This window comes from Channa argus, chromosome 4, assembly GCF_033026475.1.
Source record: "Channa argus isolate prfri chromosome 4, Channa argus male v1.0, whole genome shotgun sequence".
NCBI classification, from domain to species: Eukaryota; Metazoa; Chordata; class Actinopteri; order Anabantiformes; family Channidae; genus Channa; species Channa argus.
The window spans coordinates 1,706,722-1,732,488 of NC_090200.1; the positions used below are offsets into that span (position 1 = coordinate 1,706,722).

Consider the following 25,767-nt stretch of genomic DNA (forward strand, 5'->3'; position numbering starts at 1 on the left):
CAGGGCTCCAGCAGCGCTGAGCGGAGGCTGCTTCGCCTCTGGGAGGGTGGGGGCCGGACCAGTTGGTGTTCGGCTGTTGACTCTGGATTAGGTGGAGGAAAATCTCCTACAGAGGCGGGGGCTTAGAAATACCCAGCGAATCCGTGAGTGCACCAGTGCACGGACAGCTCACTGACAAACCTGCACCATCAGCTCCGGCTCCGGCTCCGGCTCCAACAGGCTGTGTTGGCCCGTGCTCACACCGGCGGTCGGCCGGTCCTGATTCCGGTGGGGGTCCATGATCGAGGGTTCACCTTCGTGGAGGATTTAAGCAGCAGCAGAGGGTGGAACAGGCGGGTTATTTAGAGGTAAGAAGGATTCACGTTTGAACACCTGCGCCCAGGTTAAAGCTCAGACATCACGCACCACGTGAACGAGGAATATTAGCAGGTGTCATCGCTGGTTTGTTTTGAAAACTCAAACTTTCATCTGCTCGTTTTCTGTTTGATCAGTTAAAGCAAACGGGGAATTTTACACGTGCACCTTTTACGCGAGAAGGGGTCTTTGTCCACCTGTCGGGAGTTTGATCATAATAGGAAGGTTTCTACCTGTGCTGCCTCCTGTCATGTGTGTATTCACTCAGCCAAAAGGGTTTGTCAGGACAGACACGCAGTACTAACAGGTACACGCTTTATTTGTACTCGTAGTTACTGGACTTGGATGAAAAATATGGATTCAAAGGATTTAACTTGAAGGACTTTCTGCAGATTAAGAGAATTTAATCTAAAAACTTTTCTTTGATCCGTGTTTTACTGGCAGCTTCCCACAGGATTTGGACTCAGTTTAGCTCCATGCAGCTGTACCTAATAAACTGGTTACCAGAGAAATAATAAAATACAGTGCGATCCATCAGGTGTCAAGCTGCTGGTGTTAAACCTCGTTCTGTCACTCAAACATATCATATGCTGTAGCAGCTGTTTTACACAACGAGCTTTGATTTAAGACAGAGTTTGCACCCGTTGATATCTGAGTTGAGGAAGAGATTGTGTGTGTGTGTGTGTGTGTGTGTGTGTGTGTGTGTGTGTGTGTTGTTGTTGTTGGTCGGTCGTGTGACGTGATGGGAGCAGCAACAGATTGTTTCTTTGAGAAGTTCCCGTTCGCTGGCAGCACGTTTACAGCTATGCTCCATCGTGGACAGGTGAAATCCTAGGACACGCAGTAGGATGGTGAAATGGTTTTAGGGTTTTTTTGTGTGTTTATTTTGCAAAGTAGTGATAAGAAAACGAGGTTTGAGCCAAAAGGAAACGTAAAGGTGCAGATGTGTGATCATCACTTTGATTAAACGCTGCGTGTTTCTTTCTTTTCATCCGGACAAAGACTTTTTTAATAAAACCACCTGTGTATGTGTGGAACCATAATAAAAATGATGATGAAATTATTACAACTTCTCCTCCAACAGTATGGCCGCATGTTTCCATGCTGAGCATCACGTCCGGCTTTGCAAACACCCAGTGCTGTACGAAATGTTACCAGTGTGTGTGTGTGTGTGTGTGGTTCGATGGCCACATCTGATCTCTTTCTAATGAACCATCTTGCTGTGCGTCAGCCTGCTGCTGAGATGATCAGTTGTTAATTAATAATGGGACGTGCAGAGTTATATAACGCTGATGCTGAACACACAGCTCAGCTGGCTGCTCCGTGTGAGGTTGGTTCTGCAGGCAGCGCCGCATGCGACTCCCCGTGGATCGAACGCCCCCCTGTCGGTTCAGATCTGTGTTTGGTGTGTGTGCGCGCTGCCTGGGGCTCAATGTTTGAGCCGTGATGGGTGGATGCTCTGACCACGGCTGGTGAGCAGCTACAGGAAACTGCATCCCTGCTGGATATGCAGACGAGGCTGTGGTGTCTCAGAACTGATTTGATGCGGTTCTCAGCACTTTAGGGGCCATTTTGCAGAGTTGTGGATAAAACATGTAAATGAATTAGCAGGTTGTCGTCGTTAGAAAACTGCAGCCTCTTGTGTTCGTGTACAACTGGAAAGTTGTAATTTCAGGACTGAAGTGGATTTAAAATGTCCACCTTTCAGTCTGCGGCTGCTTCTGGTAGTTTTGGAGCCGTCGCACCTTCACAGAGGTCGATCTATCGCTGCAGCAGCTCACCGGGGGAAACGGAGCTTTCAGGGTCCAAACATGTGAAGTTACTTAAGAGGCCCGACTCCTCCACTGAGATCTGATCCGTGTCACCGCGGAGAGAGAGAGGTGGGGCAGTAAGAAATTGCTGATTTGTTCTCCTCCACTGCTGTAAATAGACACAGACGTGAGACAACAGCTGATTTGTCCGATCGCGTCGCTGAGTCGGGAAGCACAGATGTGGCTCCTCACAGCAGCTGTACCTGAGAGCCGTCGACAGACCAAAGGTCGGTTTAAGGTCAGCGGGACCTCAGCCTCTGAAAGTCGGGAGGCGGTCGCCATAGCAACAGGTGGTGTGACTGACGTTGAGGGTCAGATGCTGCGTTCACGTATCAGATGAAGATTTTAGGAATCCAGGAAGTTTCGGTGCAGTCAGTGTGTCAGCAGCTGAACATGCAAACCTGTGGAAATATACAGTGATTCAGGTTCGATGCAGCAGAACCTACATTACCCACAATGCAACAGATTAGAGATCAAACGGCTTCATTCACAACCTTTTTCAAAACACGTGGAAACACATTTTATGTAATATTCCTTTACTTTAGATAGAGCTGTCAATCAGCATTTATAAAGTTAATTAAAGAAGCAAAAGAATTTTACATTTTAAGGTTAAAAACTTTCAAATGCACCAAAACACCTCATTTATTTTCCTGCTATATTTGTTTCTTTACTCAACGATGAGCCTTTTACAGGAAGTGAAGAAACCCACCATCTCCCACCAACACACTTTTTATTGATCGGACAATGGATCCTCATGTTCATACACAAACCCCCAAAACCCATCAAAGTATTTTTGTAATACATAAACCACATTTACAAAACTTTTGTTTAGATTCAATGCACAGTGTGAGAGCAGACTTTCCAAGATGTCTCCCTCCAGCAGCAGCAGCATGTGACTAATGTGGACTGACCCCAGTGTCACTAGCCCACATGTCACATAATTTTCTGTCTCTAAAAACAGCACAACAGTTAATTTAATCCAGTTTTTACCTCGGTAAACAAAAATTGGATCAACATGTGACGCAGGATGTTTGATTGAATCAAAATTCTTGACATTCAGGATGAAAATACCTCTGGTGATTAATCAGATTTGTACAGCAGAGCCTCAGTCTGAAGCTCAACACTTTCTAGTGGAAAACCTGAAGAATCTGAGAAGATCCCACAGTAGATTTGTAGCAGCTGTATGTGCTCAGATGTCTCAGGTCTACGGAGTTTAAAAAAACGAGCTCATCTCCTGCATGTTGGCCTGCTGTCTTTTCCTTCTTCTGCTTCTACTAATTCTTATTCTCCTTCCTCCTCCTCCTTCCTCCTCCTCCTCCTCCTCCTCCTTCTTCTGCTCCTCCTCCCCTAATGTGCAGACATGTTTACCTTGTAAACAACATAATTCCACCTTAAGGAGACACAGTCTGCAGGGAAAGAGGATGATTGGCAGATGAGGGACAGGTGTCCAGAGGACAAATGAGTCCTCCAGTGTGAGCTGATGTCCTCATCACCTCCTGTGACGTGTGTTTACTGTACATGTTCCCGTTGTGTAAAACCCCAAATCCAAAAAAGTTGGGACATTGTGTAAAACATGAATAAAAACTGAAAAGCAATGATTTGCAAATATCATCAACACATATTTTATTCACCATAGAACATAAACAACATTTCGAATGTTGAAACTGTGACATTTTACCATTTCATGGAAAATGTTACTCATTTTGAATTTGGTGGCAGGAAGGATGGAAAAATAATTGCGACAAATCAAAAACAAATGTAGCAGCATTTCACAACTAATTAGGTTAATTGGCAACAGCTTGGTAACGTGACTGGATGTAAAAAGCAGCCTAAGAAAACTGGATGCGTGTGATCTTCAGGCCCTTGGAAGGCATTAAAACAGGCCTGACTCTCTACTGGACATCACTGCATGGGCTTAGGATCACTTCCAGAAACCGCCTGCCTGCAGTCCAGACCTTTCACCAACAGAAAACATTTGGTGCATCATAAAACAAAAAATCCAGCAACAAAGGCCCAGAACTGTTGAGCAGCTAGAATCCTGCATCAGAGAAAAATGGGACAACATTCCTCTGCTAAACTCCAGCCACTGGTCACTTCCAGTTGTTAAACAGTTGTTAAAAGAAGACGAGATGCTGCACAATGGTCAACATCACCCTGTTCCAGCTTTGAGATGTGCTGCTGCCATCAAATTCAAAATGAACTAATGTTTTCAATACATGTAGAACATCTCAGTTTCAACATCGGATATGTTGTTTATGTTCTACTGTGAATAAAATATTGGTTGATGAGATTTTCAAATCATTGTCTTCAGTTTTTATTTACGTTTTACACATCGTCCAAACTTCTGTGGAAGTGGGGTTTTATTAATAAGCTATGTTAATGTTGTAACAGGTGTTTCTCCTGAACTGATGAGGCTGAGGAGTCATTGCAGAGTCGTGCAGTAGTCTGTCTACGAAACGAAGTACTGATCCTCTAATACACAGATCAGTGTCTGATCATTAGTGTGTGTTGTATTACATCATGTTCTCGGCTTATCATCGCTGTTTTTATGGTTGGAGGACTTTGAGCTCCCGATTAAAAAGACAGATCAGCTCTGTAATAACACACACGTGGAGGCATCATCACCACACACACACTGTGAGTCGAGCTTTTACCACCTCAGATCATGAAGATTTAATGGTGAGGAAAAGTGCAGTCAGAGCTGGATCAAAGGGCTTTTTAGAATCAGCAGACGTTCTGTGTTTATGTCAGACGGGACGGTTAGAGACGATCTCTCAGTGCGAGGAGTCACATGCACGAGGCTCCTTCGAGGTTTTTCCCTGAGGGGAGTTTGTGTGACAGTAGGAAACCACCCACTCCCTCTATGTGTCCATCACCTCCTCCACGTTTTATATAGAGTGGAATTATTCCCGGGTCTGTTTGAGAAGAGGTCCATGATTTGTGACCCCAGAGAAACAACTTTTTCTTAGACATAAATCTTATGGGGCAAAATCGAATAGATTAACGTTATCATATTTGTAACGTACTTTGCAGACTTCATTTTGTTTTGAATATTAAAAGTCCTAAACTACTTTTCTTTTAAGGTCTAACAATATTTGACATCAGGAAAGTATTTCAGTGCTCGAAAGACGTGATAACGCAGCTCGGCCTCAGCAGGAAACACAACTTTTGACTCTGAAAGTAGTGGACGTTATGTTACTGCCGTCTTCTTGTGTCACTGTGTTTCCAGATAAAAGCCTCTGTTGTAATCCTGCGCCGCTGTAAGATCAGGATGAGGATTATTCTCTGTGATTGTTTTCGCTAACGAGAGCAGACGTTAAAAACCCACGAGCTCCCATGAGGATTCATCACCGTTCCAGCTTCATGTTGCTCCTTCACATATGGAGGATTTATTAATAGTTTTCTGCTTTTTGGATTTGGAGCTGTTGACCTCGGTCTGCACTCGCTCAGCAGAAGGACGAGACTAATCCTCACGTACATGTGAAGTTGCTGCATTCAAACAGAAAATTCGTTTTTTTTTAAATCTGCACAATCACAGACATTGAAGTAAGAGGAAAATTAAACAAATGAAGAAATAGACCAAATAGAACCTGCGAGAATCGATAGTGCTCCAGAAACCGGATCACAAGTTCACAGACTGAGGTGATGCTGAGCTCCTGTCTGATGTCTCTGTTTGTTTGACACACTCACACTGATCTAAACCAGTCAGTGATTCTGGTTAGTTGCTGTCGGAAACAAATCGACAGATGATCTAACAGGCTGCAGACGGACTGTCTGTTGTGTGTCTGTTGTGCTACAGGTGCTTCACCTGAGGTCAGGATGTTGGTAACGACACCATTTTCCTCCAGTCGTTATGTTTGTTCCCAGTTTTCTAAATTGCTGCTCGGTTGCTTGCTGTGTTTTTCCCTCTGGAGATCAGATTATTGACAACATGAGATCCAATCATGTGACAACACGATTAGAGGAGATTGGTCCCTGACAGCTGCACATCTGCAAAGAAACACAAATAAAAGCACCTGTATGATCTAGTGTGGAGTCGTGCAGCTGCACATGTTTCCAGGTCTCTGATGGAGCAGTTCACTGGACTAAGCTGATTAGACTAATGAGCTTTCAACAGACCCTTAAAGCTCAAAGATCTCTGGGTCTGACGAGCAGACCACTAATTACTGCTGAAAACCTGTTTCACCGTTACATACATACTCCTACACTGTGTACTTTATACTCTGTCTTTACTTTGCAGACATGAAATAAATCTACTTTACACCAAGCAGAAAGTTCTGCCACGTGCACGTTTGAGGCAGTGAAGCCTTAATTTCCTGCCGAAAGGCCAGTAGGTTCATTCAACATACTGAAATACATTTTTATCATTAATATACAATAACAATATATTCTATAATACTGTAATATATATTTATTTGTACATTAACTTTTAACACTGAGACACAGAGAAATATAAAAATGATTAATTCAAATGCACAGTTGAATAATGGGTGAATAGTCTCACGGAAAAGGAAACAAAACACACATAGTGAAGTAGCACAGCAGCTCTAACATAACAAAAAATACTTTTTTACAGCTATTTTTTGTAGGTGACACCTTATGAAGTCTATGGCACATTTCCCTAAACGTGCTGACGGAGCGTTTACATCGTGTTGGCGTTTCGCCTAACAGCGACATCTGCTGGTTAAACCAGAAACATTGCAGGCAACGCAGATAAAGCGTGTGGAGACTGAACTTGGTTTCATGTGTTCTTGTGTTCTGACATGTGGGCGACTGGTCCTGTTTACATAACCAGCTGATAATAAAGTGCTAACTGGAAGAGAAGTGTATATGTTCCAGTTAAGTTGAATAATGACTAACATAGTATGTCAAACCAAGGAAGTGCAAAACATTAAATCAGAGTGACATTTTTGTTAATGTCGTTTATGAAAACTGAGTGAAAGTGGGAGTTTGTGTACTTGTGTGAGGGGAAAAGGCAGAGTTTAGGAGAAGAGACGTTTTTGTAGCATTCTGAGACAAAGACTCTTTTGTCTCTTTGAGAGCAGGTCACCTGCTTTGGAAAACAACTTACACAAGGCACAGATGAGGCAGGAGGTGCATTGAAGTTCTTCTCTTTATTTGGAGCAGAGCCACCATTTCACCTGCAAATAAGATTAAAAGTTAATTTGTGTGTTAAAAAAAAAAAGAAAACAATTTGAACATAATTAACTCATATGAAAAGTGAGCAAAAGAGAGAAGAAAACATTTATCTTATGTGGTGTTATAAGATCAAAATGATCCCAGAGTCAGATGGTTCTGTAAATATTCGTGGATGATGACGAAAGAAAAACTGATTCAAACAGCACCAATCTCCTCCTTTCACCACGAGCACAGTCAGAAGGAGGAATGTGGAGCTTCACTTCTTTATGATACAGCAGCTGCATCCGTCACATGATTCTTTCAAAGCGATACACACATCGATACGAGGTTTCGCTCTTCGTCCTTGATACACACACCGATGCTTCGGTATTGTTTGACCCATCACTGCTGTAAAAGTTATGTGTTCTGCATCATGTTCATTTTTTTAGTACAAACAAACATATATAAAATAAAAAATACAACAAATTACATTTATCATCATTTGGTGGTGATATTATTAAAGTTTTGATCCAGAAAAAAATGATTTAAATTAAATATATCATTGAACCTTTTCCTATTAGTTTTAACACTTGTAGTCTCCCATACAAAGGGACCATTATCTTTCAATGGGATGTTACATGTCCACACAGAAAGAGACCTGAGGACCTGTTGTACTGTGGGAACCGAGAAGGATGAGATCCCACAAATGAACTAAAATAATGTTTCTGTGAATTTAGTTCAGGGGAAAATGAAGGAAGTAATTTGGAGGAATGCCTGTGTGGGGGCGGTTAGTCGAGACACAAGCAGCACTGAGGACTGGTTTGATGGTGTTTGTCCCTTGTGATGTGTCTCATGACTGGAGGAAATGATGCTGCCGCTCAGTGTTTGGACTCTGAGAGCTGCGGGGCGATCACACTGCCGCCCTTTAAAAGCTAAATGTCCAGTTGTCTCTGGGTCACATGTGGACTCCGTCACATGGAAACCTCGTCCCAGATGGTTCTTGAGGCCTCGGGCTCATGTTTGTTTGTGTTGACAGGTCGACAGGAGGCGGCAGGATGCTGTGGCTGCTGCTCTGTCTGCTTCCTCCGCTGGGCGGCGGCAGGGTCGTCACCCAGGACGTCACCTATGAAGAAAGACACGAGCACGGTGAGTCCGTGTTCTGCTGAAAGACGTGGTGGTAAATCACACACACAAACAACATAGAGAGACAACAACTAGAGAAATCACCCAAAAAGACAAAGGATGGAAAAATAAAATAAAAACTGACAACAAACAGCACAATAGACATAAAATGAAAGACAAAAAACATAAAGAGACTAAAAATGTCCATTACAGAAAATGATGTGACCTTATCTTCGAAGCTACAGACAAAGACTCAGGTTGAGGTTCCCTTCGATGTCTCTGGTCCCTGCAGGTCTGTCTCTCTCCCTCTGCTGCAGAGGCAGCGCCTGAGCTTTTAAACACTCATAGAAAACAGAATATCAGGATGAAGTCAGCCGGATCTGACTGGGTCGCACTCAGGCGGATGGTGGATGTGTTGGCAGCTCGTCGATAGCTCGGCTGGGGGGCACAGGAGGGGCAGGATTCACCACCCTGCTTCTCTTATTTCTGAGCTTTTTCTCCGACCAGGTGCAGCAGACTGACCTGAGACGTCGGCTTCATGCAGTTTTAGGTCTGTGCATCACACAGTTCATGTTTCTGATCAGCAGCTACTTCCTGTTTGACTTGTCTTCACGGCATTTGTTGCGTGTCAGGGACAAAAGTCTGCTGTTCTATTAAACAGAAACACAAGCAGCCGTGTTTACTCACAGCCTCACGACTCTGCCAGCAATGTGATGCAGCTCAACAGTTTTTGTTGTGGAGGAGTTTTACTCCGATCCACCTGCTGCAGGTTGACTTTGTCCTGCTCCATCGTGTCCCTACGTGTCCCCTGCAGCGCGCCGCCCTGAGCTCCTTACTGCAAACACAGCCGCTCTTTGTTCGCCTGCTCGCTGCATTCTCTGATGGATTACTGCTCGCTGCTGCTGCTGCGACGTGTGGAGGCCACGCGCCGCCGCGCCCAGGATCACGCATACAGCAGGAAGCTGTCTCAGCTCAGCTGATCTGCAGGCGTCACACGCGTCTTCTGGTTACAGATGTTTGAACTACGCGGACGTCTGTGAACTCACACGTGTCACTTATCACCAAATCAAAGCACTGAGTCTGACTGCAGATCATTTTCTCCAAATGATCCGTTCATTCACAAATATTTGCTAATGTGTAAAAGTGTAGGTCAGCACAAAATCAAAGTGGAGAAGAAAATAAATATTAATCTGTTTATTTCTCAGCAACAACATGTACAATATTCATTTTTGTTAGTCGATCAAATTTATTAGAAATGGCAAAAACATCATTTAACAATTACAATTACAAATCATGAATGATTTGAGAGTGTGTGTCAGAAAAATGCTGGATGGAAATATGTGTGTGTGTGTGTGTGTGTGTGTGTGTGTGTGTGTGGTGGGGGGAGGTGTCCTGCTGCTTTCAGGCGCCGATCAATTTTCCACTGCTGCTCTAAATCATAGTCATGGGACTGAGAGTCTATCAGACAGACATGAATTAAATTAGTGTGTGTGTTTGAGGTAGAAAGTCATGGATTAGGTGGAAGTGAGCGAGAGCAGAGATGACAGTTGAACCATTGATTTCTTTTCTTCCTGGAGTTTCCCTGTTTGAGCTCATGGGGTCACTCAGTCTGTTCCTCCTTGTTGGGGGGTAAGTTAGTGAGTTTCCCCCCCTCCCACTAATAAACAGAGGGGAGATGGTCGGATTTTTCTCCTCTCATTCTCTACATATCGGTGCTGCAGCCATTACCTCCTCAGCATCTTGGTAACAGAACCTGAACCAACTTCGTGCAGGACCTGGGGGCCTGAGAACTCGGGGGTTCTTCTCTGTGAAAACAGTAATTTATTTCGTTTTTTTCTGTTTCTGACATTTAATGGAAGAAAACTTATGGATTCATTTAGAAAACCCACATGTGAGGCAGGTGTGTCCATAGCGACAGAGCAGCACACATCGATTCAAATGTGTTAATTTGTTTGTTTTTCCTACTCACAGAGGACGTTGCCGTGACAACGAGGCCTCACATCTACTACTGCCGCTCCCCCAACATGGAGGACTTCACCTGCTGGTGGCACCCGCTCAGTAACCTGACGGACGGAGAGCAGGTCACCTACGTGCTCACCTACTCCAAAGAGTACGCACACACACAGACACAGACACACACACACACACACAGACACAGACACAGACACACACAGATACACACACACAGACACACACACACACACAGACACACACACACACACAGACACACACACACACACAGACACACACACACACACACACACACACACGCACACACACAGACACACACACACACACACACACGCACACACACAGACACACACACACACAGACACACACACACACACAGACACACACACACACACACACACACACAGACACACACATAGTAAAGTTTGTTTTTTTTTATGAGATTTTCCTTGAATAACACAATGAAGCCATAACTTGATGCAGCTGCATCCTGATAAAACCTACAGACATTTAATGGTTGAAAAAAGACAGTTTGTCTCAGTATCAGTTTGTCCGTTGAACCCAGGAAAAACCGCCTGTTACCAAAAGTGTTTCTTTTTTTTTTTTTTTTTTTTTTACTTTTAAACTCAGACAAAACTGAAGTCATAGTATTTGGGCCCAAAAATATCAGAGATATGATGTCCAACCATATTGTTACCCTAGATGGCATAAGTCTGGCCTCCAGTACTACTGCAAGGAACCTTGGAGTTATTTTTGATCAGGATCTGTCCTTTAACTCACATATAAAACACATCTCTAGAACAGCCTTCTTCCACCTACGGAACATTGCCAAAATTAGGAGCATACTGTCTCAAAGTGATGCCGAAAAACTGGTCCATGCATTTGTTACTTCTAGGTTGGACTACTGTAATTCCCTACTTTCAGGATGCCCCAGTAACTCCCTAAAGAGCCTGCAATTAATCCAAAATGCTGCAGCAAGAGTGCTGACTGGAACTAGCAAGAGAGATCATATTTCACCTTCACTAGCTTCTCTCCATTGGCTTCCCATTAAATCTAGAATAGAATTTAAAACCCTGCTTCTTACATATAAAGCTCTGAATGGTCAGGCTCCATCATATATAGAAGATCTCATAGCACCATATCATCCCAGTAGACCACTTCGCTCTCAGAATGCAGGCCTACTTGTGGTTCCCAGAATTTCCAAAAGTAGAATGGGAGGTAGAGCCTTTAGCTATCAAGCTCCTCTATTGTGGAACCAGCTCCCAGTTCAGATTCGGGAAGCAGACACCCTCTCTACTTTTAAGTCTAAGCTTAAAACCTTCCTCTTTAATAAAGCATATAGTTAGTTATAGTTATGCTGCCATAGGCTTAGACTGCTGGGGGACCCACCCCCCAATGCACTGAGCTCCTTTCCTCCTCTTGACCATCTCTCCTCTCCTCTCACCCCGCAATTCTCACCACTGTATGTCATTAACTCTGTGTGTTCTCTCCCGTAGTTGTCTCTGTCCTCCTCTGTCCCCCTCTCTCTGTCCCTTTCTGCAGGTGTCCCCCGGCTTTGAAGCTGTGTGTCTTCCAGCGTGAAGCTACTGATCCTACCAATCTGCCCGATGTTTTGTTGTTGCTTTTTGTTGCTCTGTTCTTTTCTCTCTCCCCTTTCCACTCACCCCAACCGGTCGAGGCAGATGGCCGTCCACCCTGAGCCTGGTTCTGCTGGAGGTTTCTTCCGTTAAAGGGAGTTTTTCCTCTCCACTGTTGCCTATGGCTTGCTCCAGGGGGAATTGTTGGGTTCTCTTTATATATCTTTATAATCTTGACTTTATTCTGTAAAGTGCCCTGAGATGACTTTGTTGTGAATTGGCGCTATATAAATAAAGTTGAATTGAATTGAATTGAATTTCTGGCTCAGCCCAGTTCTGCCCTTTACGTCCACTTTGATTTCTGTTGCTCCACTTCACCCTGAAGCTTTTAACACGTCAATATTTCAGAGCTGCTCTGAAATTGCGGCCTCACGTGTCCTCAGACAGGCACCAGTCTGGCCTCATGGCCCCGCAGCACAGAACCTGTCCCCAGTGACCAGGACAAATGGGATTGTGCCTGTGACCCGTCGGCAGGGTCAGAGGGTTTGCAGATAAACCGCTGAGTGAGAGTGACAGCGAGTTTCCTTCCTCTGTTCTCAGGAACATCCAGGGCGTGTGGGAATGTCCAGACTACGTGAGCGCAGGACCCAACAGCTGCCACTTCGACAGCGGCCACACGGCCATATGGACGATGTACTGCATGAACGTCACCGCCGTCACCGCCCACAGGAACTACACCTCCTTGGAGCACTGTCTGGACGTGGCAGATATAGGTAACTAGCTCTAGTTGGAAACGCTGAGATAAAGTCATAGTTCTGGAAGATGCTTTAACTATCAGCATGTAGGACACAAAGCTGACATCACTGCACTTTTCCATCTGTCTGAGAAGCAGAAACACAAGAACAGATTTCACAGTGAAACACTGACTGTGCTCAACGTCCATGTAGAGTCTGTTATCATCCACATGCTGCAGATTTTCCCTGGATCAGTCTACTTCCTGCAGTTTTGAGGTTTGTTGCCTGTTATCACGACCCTGCAGAGAATCCACCGGTGTGGAAGGGGGGGGGGGGTCCTTAGTGTAAGTGAATGCTCAAGTTATACCATCATCCAACCGCTGCAACCAGGAAGTGATGGCTGTGATGTCAGATGTCATCTCCACCATCAGTGTAGAAAATGAGGAGATGTTCTTCTGTTAAAGAGACAGATAGAAACATTGATCCTTAACAAATGTTCAAATGTGTGACTTAGTGACCATCTGTCCCCTGTGTGCTCTACAGTTCAGACCGAGGCCCCCGTCAACCTGACGTACACGCTGATGGATGCCGGCGGGGACGAGCTGGGCCACCGCGCCCTGCTGTCCTGGACGTACCCGGAGCCGTCGCACCTGCAGTACGGCTGGATCACACTGTTGTACGAGCTGCAGTACAGACGCCTGACGGAGCCCGACAACTGGAAGGTTGTCAGCAATGCACTCATGTAGTTGTTCCCGTCTCAGAGACGTGTTGGTCCCTGACAAACGGCAGTAATGTTGTCCGTGTGCGCTCAGGTCAAACACCCTCTGCGGGAGCCCTCTGTGGAGCTGCTCGGACTCCCCGTCGGAGACTACGTGGTCCGAGTTCGCTGCCGCTCGCGCAACTACGGCCTGTGGAGCAAATGGAGCTCCACGTTGCTGATGTCCTTACCCTCCAGACCGCCTGCAGGTGCGTCCACACGCAGGGTTTCCATGACAACAGAGAAGCCATTGTTCAGTACTAATTCTGTGTTTATTGGTAGAAGTTAAAGCTGCATCTCTGACTGTGACTGATTATTGTTACAGGTAAACTACTGGTGCTGATTCTGGTGACGGCCGTCGGTGTCGTAGCTCTGCTGGGGATCATCTTTGGTTTCGTTCCACAGAGCAAAAGGTGAGAAAACACACACACAAACACACACACACAGTTTGTGCCCAACCTGTTTGTCCCTCAAATGAGGACAACATTTCATCAAGGAGGAATTGAACTATAGTGAAGGCAAAGACAAAGGGACACTAAACAACCACAAAGAGACTAAAACAACTGCAGAGATTCACTAAATGAACAGACACAAACTGACTAAGAGACACAAGTGACTACAAAGAGACACTAAACACGTCTAGAGAGACATGGACAAAATCAACCATGAAGATGCAAAACTGCTAAAGCACTGCTACAGAGTGTTGACGGTGTTCGTCTGTGTACAGTGTGTTGCAGTGTGCAAATCTCAGGTCCCACACTGACTGAATATGTGTGTGTTTGTGTGTGTGTGTGTCTGTGTGTGTGTGTGTGTGTGTATGGTCGCGGCCAAACTTCCTTTTTGGTTACACCTTCAGAATAAAAGACTACCTCCTGCCACCCATTCCCAAGCCACGAATCACCGGCATCGACCCGCTGCTCCTGAAGGTAACACACACACACACACACACACACACCCATTCCTCCCACCTGTCATCATCTGCTCTTGTCTCCTATTCTTTCTTTTCCTAACTCGTCTGTCTCCTTTTCCCACCTGCTTTTCTTTATCTCTCATTTTAATCTGAACCATCTTCTCTCCTCACAAATAAATTCCTCTTTTTGCACCATTTGCCTTTTCGTCCTCATCTCTTTGTGGTTTTCGCTTTTCTTGTCTCATCCCATTTGGACACTCTGGGCCATCGCTTTCTCCTCTGCTCTTTGTGCTCACTCTCTCGTCCCTCTTCTCATTTCTTCATATTCCTCTCTACCTTTGTTACTTTTGTCCTTTTCCTCAATAATCGTACTTTCTTCTCATGTCTTTACTCTTTCATAGAAGGGGAACTTGGATGAAATCAATCGTCACTTCAGTAACTTTCACAGCTACAGACCTCCTAGCTACGCAGAGGACGTGTGGGACCAGGTCAACTCAGACAGCATCTTTCTCACCGTGCCGAAGGACTGCAGCATCCTGACCGACTCCACCAACAGGAAGAAGGAGGCTCTTTCGGTTCCGTCTGACCAGACACCCGTGTCCTCCTGTCATCAGTCCACAACCCAAAATGGGACATCATACGTGCAGAGTCTGCCACCGTACTGCTCCTCGCCACCTGCAGCCTTCAGCCGGTCTCTTGATCGGCCTCCTTCTCGGCCGAGGCCGGAGATGGTGTCACTGCCGGGGACGGACTACAGCGTGATGGGAAATCCCAGTGTTCCCGACGCCACCGCCAGCCGCTCCCCACAAGATTTCTACACCTGCGTGCAGCTCATGAATGAAAGCGGCGAGCTGCATCTGGTGCCCTGCCTGCAGCCAGCGTACTGCAGCGAGTTCTCGCCGCTCCAGAGGCGCCATTCAGACCCAAAAGAGATGGAGGAGGAGGAGGAGGAGAAGAAGAAGCAGCTAGCCGAATTCCAAACACCGAATCATTTGATAAAGGGGCCTCAAGACGGCGGCGAGGCTGAGAGAAGCGAAGCCGCCATCACTCTGCTGCCAGTGACTGTAGAGAACAACAGCTGAGCAGCAAAATCCCAAAACCTGCAGAGAATCTGCTGTGACCTGCAGGTTCAGCTCCAGACTGCTCCACTCGACTGGACTTCACAGCAGGAAGTAGCCCTGCAGGAGCCTCTAGGAGACTTTTCTGATTTTTGTTTTAGCTTAGAACAGAGAACTATGTAACAGACAGCAAAGCAATGGAGACCAACACCTTTTCCAAAGTCTGGGCACCTGTGCAGAGATTGTAGTTTTAAAAAAATCACTGAGTGAAATCTAAATCTGAAACTGAACGGCAGCAAAAAGCACTAAACCATAATTAAAATCCACATTAGCACAGAGTCTGAGCAAAGCTTCACATTCAGGGTTCAAGTTTCTCAGGAAAAAACTAAGGTGTTTGGTACCAAAGTGTAAGAGAGAGAAGAATTTCCCAGTCATGTTTATGATTAGTTTTACCGTAGTTGCAGCTGGAATTTTCTTGCTGATTGTAGAATGAGTTACTGCATCTTCTCATTGAACTCAAATTTAAACCAGATGCTGTTTTATACAGTAAAATTTCCACACATGATGTTTCCCCCCCGATTCCTCTGTGTCTCAGACGCCGTCCTGCTGGACGTAGAGCAGAAACCCGTTGTCTAACAAACCTGTTGTCGGACAAAACTAAATTTTTCTCCCTCAGGAAGATGTGTGTCAAACTCAGGAGGTTCAACAAATGTCTCCATCACTGCTCACACAGGCTGATTCCTGAACTCGTATTTTTATTTTTAATTCCAGAGAACATACAAAAGGTTCAGGTCCAATAAAAGGTCTCATTAGAGGAATAAGCTCCTCTCTGGCTGCACACTGCAAAAGATTTTATACACAGCAGATGACTCATGTCATCTGTCCTGACTGATGTGTCGCTAGTACAAAAGGGGGTTTGTCTGTTCTGACCTCTGACCTCAGGTAGAGTCGTGCTCTTGCTAAAGCAGAGGTAACATTTGCAGAGATAATCACCATAATGCACATGCTGACAGCCCCTCACCCCTCCTCACCCCCTCCCCCAACAGTGATAATGTGTCGTCACTGTGATTCTCTCGATGTTGCTGTTAGTTGTGTCTATTTTTGTGCCTTTTTTCACTGACATGTTTGTGCGTTGTTCCTCTGTTGTGATCAAACACACACACACACACACACTCACACACTTGTGAGGAAACTGGTTTAACGGGCGAAGACAAACACATAAAACATGGTCATAGTTTTTTACCTTTTTATTATGTGGGGAAGGTTTTGGAGCAGACGCACTTTGTTTTACTCTTGGATGCAATAAACATAAGAAAGCAGCTTTATCGTGTGCAGGTTTGATCATTACTAACACAGAGCTGGTGTCAGCAAATCAGTGTAAACTGTGTGAACTAAATGAATTGTAGTTGATTGGTTTTGTTTCCAAATCTAATGTACACACACACACACACACACGCACACACACACACACATTAACTGGCCGTGTGTGTCAGTAAATAAAATGCACGTTGCTGTAGATTTTACTACTTGTCTGAGGATGTGAAAATACTCATGAACACTCATAATGCGCTGACAACGTGACAAAATGTGACAAAAAGAAAAATGTGTCAAAACACTAAATGTTTGACAGGCTTCGCTTTTCCTTCCGGAGACGGACGCGTCTAAGAGCGCAGCCTGAAAATGGTCGACTCCGTGTTTAGGCCACATTGTAGCGTTAAAAATAGTCGACTGGAGATAAGCGGGAGATAAACGCGTACGTGGCTGATGTAAAGGCCCTGAGCAGAGAAGAACTCACATGTCTGTTCACTGGTGGAGTGTTTGCATTTGTACATTAAGCTTCATGTAAAGTTCACACATTTTAAAATAAAATCTTCTCTGGTGTCGGACAGAAAATCAGCAGCAAACTGTGTTTTCCTTTCACTCTACTCGAGTAAAAGTACTCAGTTACCTGCAGCTGTGGTGTCAGGTGTCCGGGCCTCCTCCTCCTTGGATCCGAGGAGGGGGTCTCTCCCTCTCTCTCTAACTTTGGGAGCTGGTGTCAGTCCCACAGCTTCAGACCAGACCGTCTCCTTCAAGTCTGTGGCCGTCAGCACCACGGTAAGAACACTCACACACTCACACACTCACACACACACACACACACAGACGTGGAGGCTTTAATGGAGCTGGAAACCAGGAACTGTCCTCACTATTTCAGTGAGTTTTCAGCCTGCGGATTCGTGTGGGGGTGAAGCTCCGTCAGCCTCTCAGGCCCTGACACACTGTGGGGCAGCTGTCGCCTCCTCTAAAAATAGATTCTCTGAAGGCCTCAGATCACACACACACATTTACAACAACAACAAGCTCTTTTACAAATGAGCTTTTCCTCCTCCAGTGTGTATTTCCTGAATTATTCCATAAGTGTCGGCTGTAAAATCAAACCCCTGTCAGAGACAGACGGACTGTGTGTTTTGTACATGTTGGGATTGATACCAGCTCATCTGATGTCATGAGGTAAACTTCACTCTGACGTTCAGACCTTGAGAATTTAAAACACTGTTGTCCGGTGACTGTTAGGAAACGTTATGGATAAAAGAGTCAGACAGGAAGCTTACGTGTGTCTGTGGTCATCAAACTCAGTTTAAAATAAGCTATGAAATAATAGAAATGTCCACACTAAAATGAGCCTGGACAGATTCCACCCGTTTACTCACTTTTAAGATGTTTAATAAAAGTACGAAATCGGGAAACGACAGACTTTTGACCACTTTTCATATCTGATTTTAGTAGCTTTAGCAGTTTGGTTTTAGGCTCAGTTTAGTCTGATAAGATAAGAAAAAGCAGTTTTTCTACTTTGTACATGAAAATGAAACAATGCTGTGAAAACACAGAGTAAACCGGGCTTTTATTTTGAAAAACTACCCACGCATCAATGTGTTTTCCATCTGTGTCTCTATCTCTGCGTCCAGTCTCACCTGCAGGAAGGAAGGATCTTTGTAGCCATGGCGTCGGCCAATGAGAGCGAGGAGCACAGTGATCAGACGGTTCCCGGCGGAGACGAGGAGGTGAAGAGCGTCAGAGGAGTCCAGTCTCAATACCTCCGCTGCCCCTCGCCCAGGTAAGACCCCATCTGTTGAAGAAAAAACACATACAGGACAATTACTACTGAGATGAGACAGTCTGATATCTTGTCCTTTGTCTTTCAGCTTCTCCATGCTGTCAGAATCCAGGTTTTCCACGGTGTCGGGCTCTGATGCTGCCAGTATCTTCATGGAGCCCATCCACCTGTCTTCAGCTGTCGCTGCCAAGAAGATCATCAGTGAGGGTGAGGCACCACAGAACACCTGGTTCTGTGTGTCTTTGCGTTTGCAACATTCACATTCAGCAGCTCTGGTTTGTTCAAACGTGGTGCAGATTGAGTCACTTAGCTCGTAGGACACATCCCAGAGCAGCTCCTGGATGTGATGGACGATACACATTTCATCACTTCATTGTAGGTGTTGTCTCCCCCTCAGAGCTGCCACCTCGGGGCCTTCGCACAGAGTCCATCCCTGAGTCCATGCTGGAAAGCGCCGATCAGCTGATGGTAGAGGACCTCTACAACCGCGTCAGGGACATGATCGACGACCGCAGCCCCTACAACACCCCCTGTGTGCTGGACATCCAGAGGGCCTTGGGTCAGGACCGGCTGGAGGCTCCCGTCAACCCCGTGGACGAGGTGTGGCCCAACATCTTCATCGCTGAGAAGTGAGCGTGAGACGAAACATTTCGCCAGAGGTTTCATGGTTTTTCTGAAATGAGCAGGTGTTGTGTAAAGGCTTTTTGTTCTTTAACAGTTTGATTAAAAACTGCAGAATCTCATCTCATAATCTTCAGTGATTATAGATAAAATGTTTAAATTCTCAGTTGTGAGCCTCAACACTGGTGGAAAGCAACAAAATACTTTTATTTAACTACTGAATTATAAATGTAAGATACGTTTACTTTACTACAGCTACTTTCCACATTCACACTGCAGTTTTTTTCATAATAAACTGAAGAGCCTTGGAAAACAGATTGTCAAGAGCCTAAGGTTGTTTTCCAAACCCCCAGAGAGGCAAACAGGATATATTATAGACTGAGTTACACAACATTATACAAAATACTTAATACTTAAACTACTACAGATAGTTTTGTACTTTTCCCAAAGTAAAATCTGCAATGCAGAACCTTTAGTTGAGATAGTATTTCTACATTATGGTAAAACTACTGTCATTGAGTGTAATAGTACTATGACAGCAGCATGAAATACATCACATTTGGACACTTTTTTTGTTAGATCCGTTGCCGTCAACAAGGCTCGTCTTAAGCGAATGGGCATCACCCACGTCCTCAACACTGCCCACGGCACCGGGGTCTACACGGGCGAGTCCTTCTACTCCGGCGCGAACATGCAGTACATGGGCATCGAGGTGGACGACTTCCCTGATGCTGACATCTCAGTGCACTTCAGGTCCACGGCTGAGTTCTTGGACGAGGCTCTTCTGACACATAAAGGTGATTTGGTCATCCTCACAGACTGTCCTAGGCTGTGGAGCCCAGGGGTTTTTACTCACAGATTAATTTTCAAATCACAACCAGAACTTGACATAATACACTGAATGCTTAGCCACAAGCTAAGCGCTGGTCGATAGCTGACCTCAAATGTCTCAGCAGCTTTCACAACGTCCCAGATTCTGAGAAGTGTTTCTTGGAGTATTTGTTCCTGGAAAAGGCTCATGTAACAGACCGTCTCTCGTTCCCCGCGGACATCGGCAGCTTCCACTGCAGTGTAGTTCTCAGCAGCTGGTTTTAATTAAATTAAATGTTTACTGCACATTGTAACAGCAGATTCCTACATCAATGAAAGCATTAAATCTGCTTTTGTATTTTATTTTTAGTTTGGGGTGAGCTGTGGTTTATTGGACGACCACAAAGGGTTTATTTGAAATTACAACACACTGTAATATTCATATTTAGTAAAATAAAGTGTGCAAAAATTTTCAAGAACCCTTTCATAACACACTAAAATGTAACTGTAAGCAGATACAAGTGTTTAAACACCTGCTGTGAAAAAAGTAATGAATGGAAACACATTGATTATTAATGTAAATAATAAAAAAACATGCCTGATTCTGCTGACACCTTTACACTCTTTTAGCTGATCATATGATCTGAAATAAAGTTTTATTAATATGCACATTTAAGGTAGTTTCATAGATCACTGGTCATGTCCTAGTAGAATAAACCCACTACGAACCCACTAATGTCCTGTTTATTATTTCCAAAGAGGTTTTCAAATTTGATTTTCAAAGCTTTTAAATAATTTTCCACCCTATTTTGAGTGTGTGCGCCAATATGGCCACCACTGTAAAACATTCGAGATCCATCCCTGCACATGTGATTGGGTAAAAGTTGCCCAGCTCGTATCATTGTCTAATCATGTAAACTGACTCAGGCTGTAATCAGTGTTTCATTGTGTTGCAGGGAAGGTTCTCGTGGCTTCCATGATGGGTGTCAGTCGCTCTGCAGTCCTGGTGGCATCCTACCTGATGATCTTCCAGCACATGACTATCATGGAGGCCCTCACTTCCATGAGGAAAAAACGTGCCATCAACCCCAATGAAGGCTTCCTGAAGCAGCTGAGAGAGCTTAACGAGAACCTGATGGAAGAGCGCGACGATGACGATGAAACTCTCAGCCAGTGCTCCGTTGTTGATGCTCGTGCTCGAGCCCGCATCTTTGGGGAGGCCTGGGAGGATGATGACGATGAGGATACTGATAAAGAGGAGGAGCAGAGCATGGTGGAGGTGAAAGCTCACTCCATCATGATGGAGGAAGAGGAGGATGGAGAGAGCGTGATGAGCAGTGTCGCCTCTTCTGCAGCTGCTGCGGCACTTAAAAGTGACCTGATCAAAGGGCTGAATGGGTTAGACAAGCAGGGACCTGCCGGTGCTAAAGACGGGTTTGTTCTACCTGAGGATGAGGCCAAAGAAGACGGGAACGATGAAGACGGACTGGGCAGCATGATCAGGGAGTGGCAGCGCAGAAATGAGAAATACCAAAGTGATGAGTGGTGGGAAGCTCAGCTGAACAGCGACGTTGAGGATGGAGAATCTCTGGCTGGATTTAAGCCAAAGAAGACAAATGAAGGTGTAGACATCGACGTGGAGAGCGTCACCAGTCAGGACGTACAAGCGGTGAAAGAGCGGTTGAAGCGTCGCAACAGGCGTCCGCCCTCAGATGCGATGTCCACTGCCAGCTGCACAAGTTACTCTGATCTTTGGAAACAGCGGCTGAGGGAAATCGAGGAACAAGCTGCTGCTCGCTACCGCAAGAAAGAGGACGACGAAGGCAGCGAGAGCACCACTGCAGAGGGTGGAGAAGGAGGAAAGAAGAAGATCGATGATGAAATTGAGAGCCTCCTCTCTGATACCAGCTCCATGTACAACTTTTGCCAGAAGAACAAGGAGAAGATGACGCCTTTAGAGCGTTGGCGCATCAAAAGGATCCAGTTTGGATGGAATAAGAAAGATCGGGAGGATGGAGAGAAGAGTTCTGTGGGAGGCCGAGAGGAAGGTGACGGTGTGGGAGAGGTAAAGACACCATCCTTTCAAGATGTCAACCTCACAGCTTATCAGACATGGAAGCTGAGGCAGCAGAAGCGCCTCGGGGAGGAGAACACCGATGAGATTTTGGAGATGTGTAGAGGCGAGGATTCTGCAACAATCAAGAGGAGGCAAAGACGTGAGGAGATTTTGGAGCGCTCGAGAAAAACTTTAGAAGAAAGTCAGTCTGTGTGCAGCTGGGAGAATGAGAGCTGCGTTAGCGGAGGTACAATACCTCTCTCAGCCTTCTGGGCTGGAGCCGGGGTCACTGGTCCGCAGACTGTCGCCAATGACGACAGCATGTCGATGCTCAGCGGCAGATCATCTGTCATATCTTCAGTTTCACAAGCTCGTACCACAAGATCTGCTCAATCCGCAGTCCCCCCTACTCCCATGCTACCAGTTCCCCCCATTCTCCCAGTTCCACCTGTGCAGGGGCCTGGAGGTGAACCAATGATCAACCTGGCCAGCATCCAGAACTGGATCGCCAACGTTGTCTCTGAAACCATCAAACAGCAGCAGAGTGAAGTGAACCCACCTCCTCCGTCACGTGCGGGATCGGAGCTCAGCTTTGGTGGTGGTTTGAGTGTGATTTCTGGACGGGGAATAGATGAGGACAAAGCGTCCATGCTGAGTGGAGCTTCCTACTCCAGTGCTCTGTCCCAGGGTCGGGAAAGGGCAACATCGGTCCTCTCTGGTGACCGGTCCAGTAGCATCTCAGGTCTCAGTGGCAGGGGCTCAGCACTGGGCTCAACTCTAGACTCCACACTGGGCTCCAAGAAAAACAAGATCACTACCACCAGCGTTCCGCTCTTCAGCCTTTTCCAGGACCAGGTCAACCTCAGCAAACTGGATGCCATGGACAAGGAGATCAAGTCTGAGATGAAGGGCAAGATGGCGATCTATGAAAAGAAGAAGATCCTAGAGGACAACAAGCGCAGCACTTTGTACAAGAAGAAGAAACCTAAGGAAGATGAAGACGAGGAGGAGGAACGAAAGAGGAAGGAGGAGGAGTTTCTTGAAGAGACAAAGAAAAAGGAGAAACCTAAAAGGACTTATGGCCTCTCTGGGTGTTTGAATCTCAACCCAGCTCTGGAGAGAGACACCAGCACCAGTATTGACGACTGGCTGGAAAGTGTCAGGCCTCCTTCAAGAAAACCAGCCTCGGGAGCAGACACCGGCCCCTCAGAGGATCCGTACGATGATCTGGACGCCTCTGCTTCTGAATTTGACTTCTCGAGCCGCAGGGCCTCCTATGGTGTCGATGAAGAACAAGAGGAAGCGTACAGCTCCAGATACAGATCCAGGTTACGCGAGGATCTGTCCAATGAAGACACAGAATATTCCTGCAACGGGTTCAAAGAGTCTCGCAGCTACAGTCAAATGGGGAGATCATACGAAGAGGCCGATGAAGGGGCGGAGAACTACGCTGACCTCTCCACCAAGAAGAAGTACTTCCACCATTCAGGATACGAAAGAGGCGAGACAGAAGGAAGCAGGAGTAGGAGGGAGGAGGCCAGCGTGGAGGAGAAAGATGATGTTGCTACCTTCCTCGCACAAACCAGGCAGAGGATCAGAGCTCGGGCTACTGCTGAGGCCAAAGACGACGAGGTGCTCGCAGCGTGGAGGGCGCAGCAGGAAGCGAAGGCACAGAGTCGGAGTGAATCTTAGCAAATACAGAAAACACTTACTGCATATTCACAACTGAAACATGCAGATGTAGTATTATTATGTAGTAAAACCTGGAAGAAGTTAATAAATATAAATAAGTTTAAATAAGTTGTGAGGTGGATGAAAGACTTTTGCACTGCTGTTAGGATCTTTATTCAACTCATTTTTAAATCGTCATCTGCTTTATGGAAATATATCAAATTATTACAAAGATGAATAATTAGATCATTAATAATTACTATAAATATAATAAATAGTTTGTGCCTAAAGAAAGGTTTTGGTTGCGCCACTGTTGATGAAGGAAGTGAAACTCCTAAAAAAGAAACGACATGTTATATGTACTGTTAGATTATTTTATTATTTCAATAAATAATTCAAGCAAATGTCCTTTGTTTCTTTTTTATTATTACCAATTTAATATCCAAATTAAATTAATCAAACAGAATCAAACAACTCAACATAATCTGTCAAAAACTGTAAGAAATGAACAAAATAAACAATGAACATAATATGTGGAAATAAAGCAAAACAAAATCTACATTGTTGCAATAATATATATCAGTTAACACATATATTATACACATGAATATTTTGAATAGTTATTTGGTGCCAAATACTTCTTGCCTGATTTCTTCACTCGTGTTTCTTTATTTAGATCAGCCATGCTACTAAACTCCAACTCTATTTGTTATTTGAACCTTATTTTCCTAAAATCCAGTAATATCTGATATAATATTTGTAAAACTTCAAATGTTTCATGTGTCCAGACGCTTCCATCAGTAAAAACCTAATGAAATCATTTTACTAGTAGAAACCTTTGTGAATCCGGCCGCCTGTCCCACCAGTTGAAGAAATGTAAATAGATTTTTCTTCTGTTTTTAGTTAAATACAGAGTTAAATTTAGATAAAAACCCAACATGAGCCTTTTCCTGGAAACTGTCTCCAGTTAATCTGATCTGATGGTGAGGGGCTGTTTTATGGTAAAATGTCAAATGTGGACGTGCTGTTAATTCTGCAGGACACCGAGATCAAATCTGAGTCAGCTTTGTTTTTTGATTTCAAGGTTCTAGCACCACCTGGTGCACATGAGCTTCAATGTTTGACCAGTGCTGAGGGAAACAACAGAGATCTGAACAAATGAGGCTGATTGTCTGGAAATGGGAGATACAGCACAATGGAAACTGTAAAAACATGTTAGAGAGAATATGTACATTAATTCCTAATACAAACTGGTTATAGAAATAGAGTCATGCTGCTGATGCATGTGAGTGTGTGACACAGTGTTGCCAGAATCCACAGCAGGGACAGTTGTCCCACGTCACAGGACACAGACAAGGAGGCTGAGGATGCTCGTCTGAGCAGCACTTTTCACAATTAGAGACAAATCTCTCCTCTGTCAGCTAAAAGGTCTGACACAAGTCTCTGCACAGGTGGAAATACAGTACAGTGACATCATTTCCTGCTCTTGGACGTTCAGGTGAAGAGCCGCACGCAGGTAACGTGTTTGCTCTGCTACTTACTTTTCCTAATTTTATTAACTCGTAGTACACGGCAGAGGTGAGAGAAGCTCCACATAAGTAAAAGTACCTGTACTTACTCCATTGCAGGTTTAAGCCTTGCATTTAAAATCTACAACAGTATAATGAAATTCAGAAATACCCAAGTACGAGTACCACAAACTGCACTGCACAATACTTCAGTTAATTTTCTGCTACGCTGTGCAAAACGCTCACGTTATGATCATTATGATTTAGCACCTGTGAATCATGCAGTGTAGCAAATGTGTTTTTGTCCCAGGGTTAAGCTGGTACTGATACTTGTGTCCAACACAAATCTCTTTTCAGAAATACAAAAGGAAAAGTTCAGAGGGTGTGTGTGTTCACAGAGCAGCATGCTGCATTCACTGAGCAAGGAACCATCTAAAGGTAAATAAATAAAAACTGATGGAAGAAATGACCAAAAATGGCCAGAAACAGGCCTGAAGACGCTCTGCAGACAGTAAGTTTTCAAATTGTGAAACAAAGATCTTCGTTTGTTTGCTAAGTGATAAACATCAGGCCAGAAAAACATGACTTTGAT

The 25,767-nt window shown here is 44.9% G+C and overlaps 2 protein-coding genes and 1 long non-coding RNA gene across 6 annotated transcripts; 2 read left to right on the top strand and 1 right to left on the bottom strand.

Moving 5' to 3' along the window:
• On the top strand, positions 1-16,733 carry LOC137126035 (growth hormone receptor-like). Of its 2 annotated transcripts, XM_067502433.1 has the most exons (9): positions 1-347; positions 8,320-8,429; positions 10,377-10,515; positions 12,554-12,726; positions 13,231-13,409; positions 13,500-13,653; positions 13,770-13,857; positions 14,301-14,370; positions 14,756-16,733. In XM_067502433.1, the coding sequence occupies exons 2-9, from the start codon at positions 8,339-8,341 to the stop codon at positions 15,434-15,436; spliced, it is 1,575 nt and encodes a 524-aa protein (XP_067358534.1). In that variant the 5' UTR covers positions 1-347; positions 8,320-8,338; the 3' UTR covers positions 15,437-16,733. The 2 variants fall into 2 exon arrangements, with proteins under 2 accessions (XP_067358534.1, XP_067358533.1); XM_067502432.1 differs by lacking the exon at positions 1-347 and having other exon boundaries at positions 8,300-8,429.
• On the bottom strand, positions 2,649-17,493 carry LOC137126036 (uncharacterized). Of its 3 annotated transcripts, XR_010914255.1 has the most exons (5): positions 10,375-10,515; positions 8,632-10,210; positions 7,237-8,406; positions 5,756-6,155; positions 2,649-5,654 (listed from the first exon to the last, which is right to left on the bottom strand). It is a non-coding gene; the product is annotated as an uncharacterized lncRNA (long non-coding RNA). The 3 variants fall into 3 exon arrangements; XR_010914254.1 differs by having other exon boundaries at positions 2,649-6,155; XR_010914256.1 differs by lacking the exons at positions 8,632-10,210; positions 10,375-10,515 and adding an exon at positions 17,361-17,493 and having other exon boundaries at positions 2,649-6,155.
• dusp27 (dual specificity phosphatase 27) lies at positions 17,442-24,099 on the top strand. The gene is made up of 6 exons (XM_067502431.1): positions 17,442-17,509; positions 18,361-18,509; positions 18,598-18,716; positions 18,907-19,138; positions 19,710-19,927; positions 20,897-24,099. Exons 2-6 carry the CDS (start codon positions 18,394-18,396, stop codon positions 23,686-23,688), a joined length of 3,477 nt encoding a protein of 1,158 aa, XP_067358532.1. The 5' UTR covers positions 17,442-17,509; positions 18,361-18,393; the 3' UTR covers positions 23,689-24,099.
• The last annotated feature ends 1,668 nt before the right edge of the window (positions 24,100-25,767 follow it).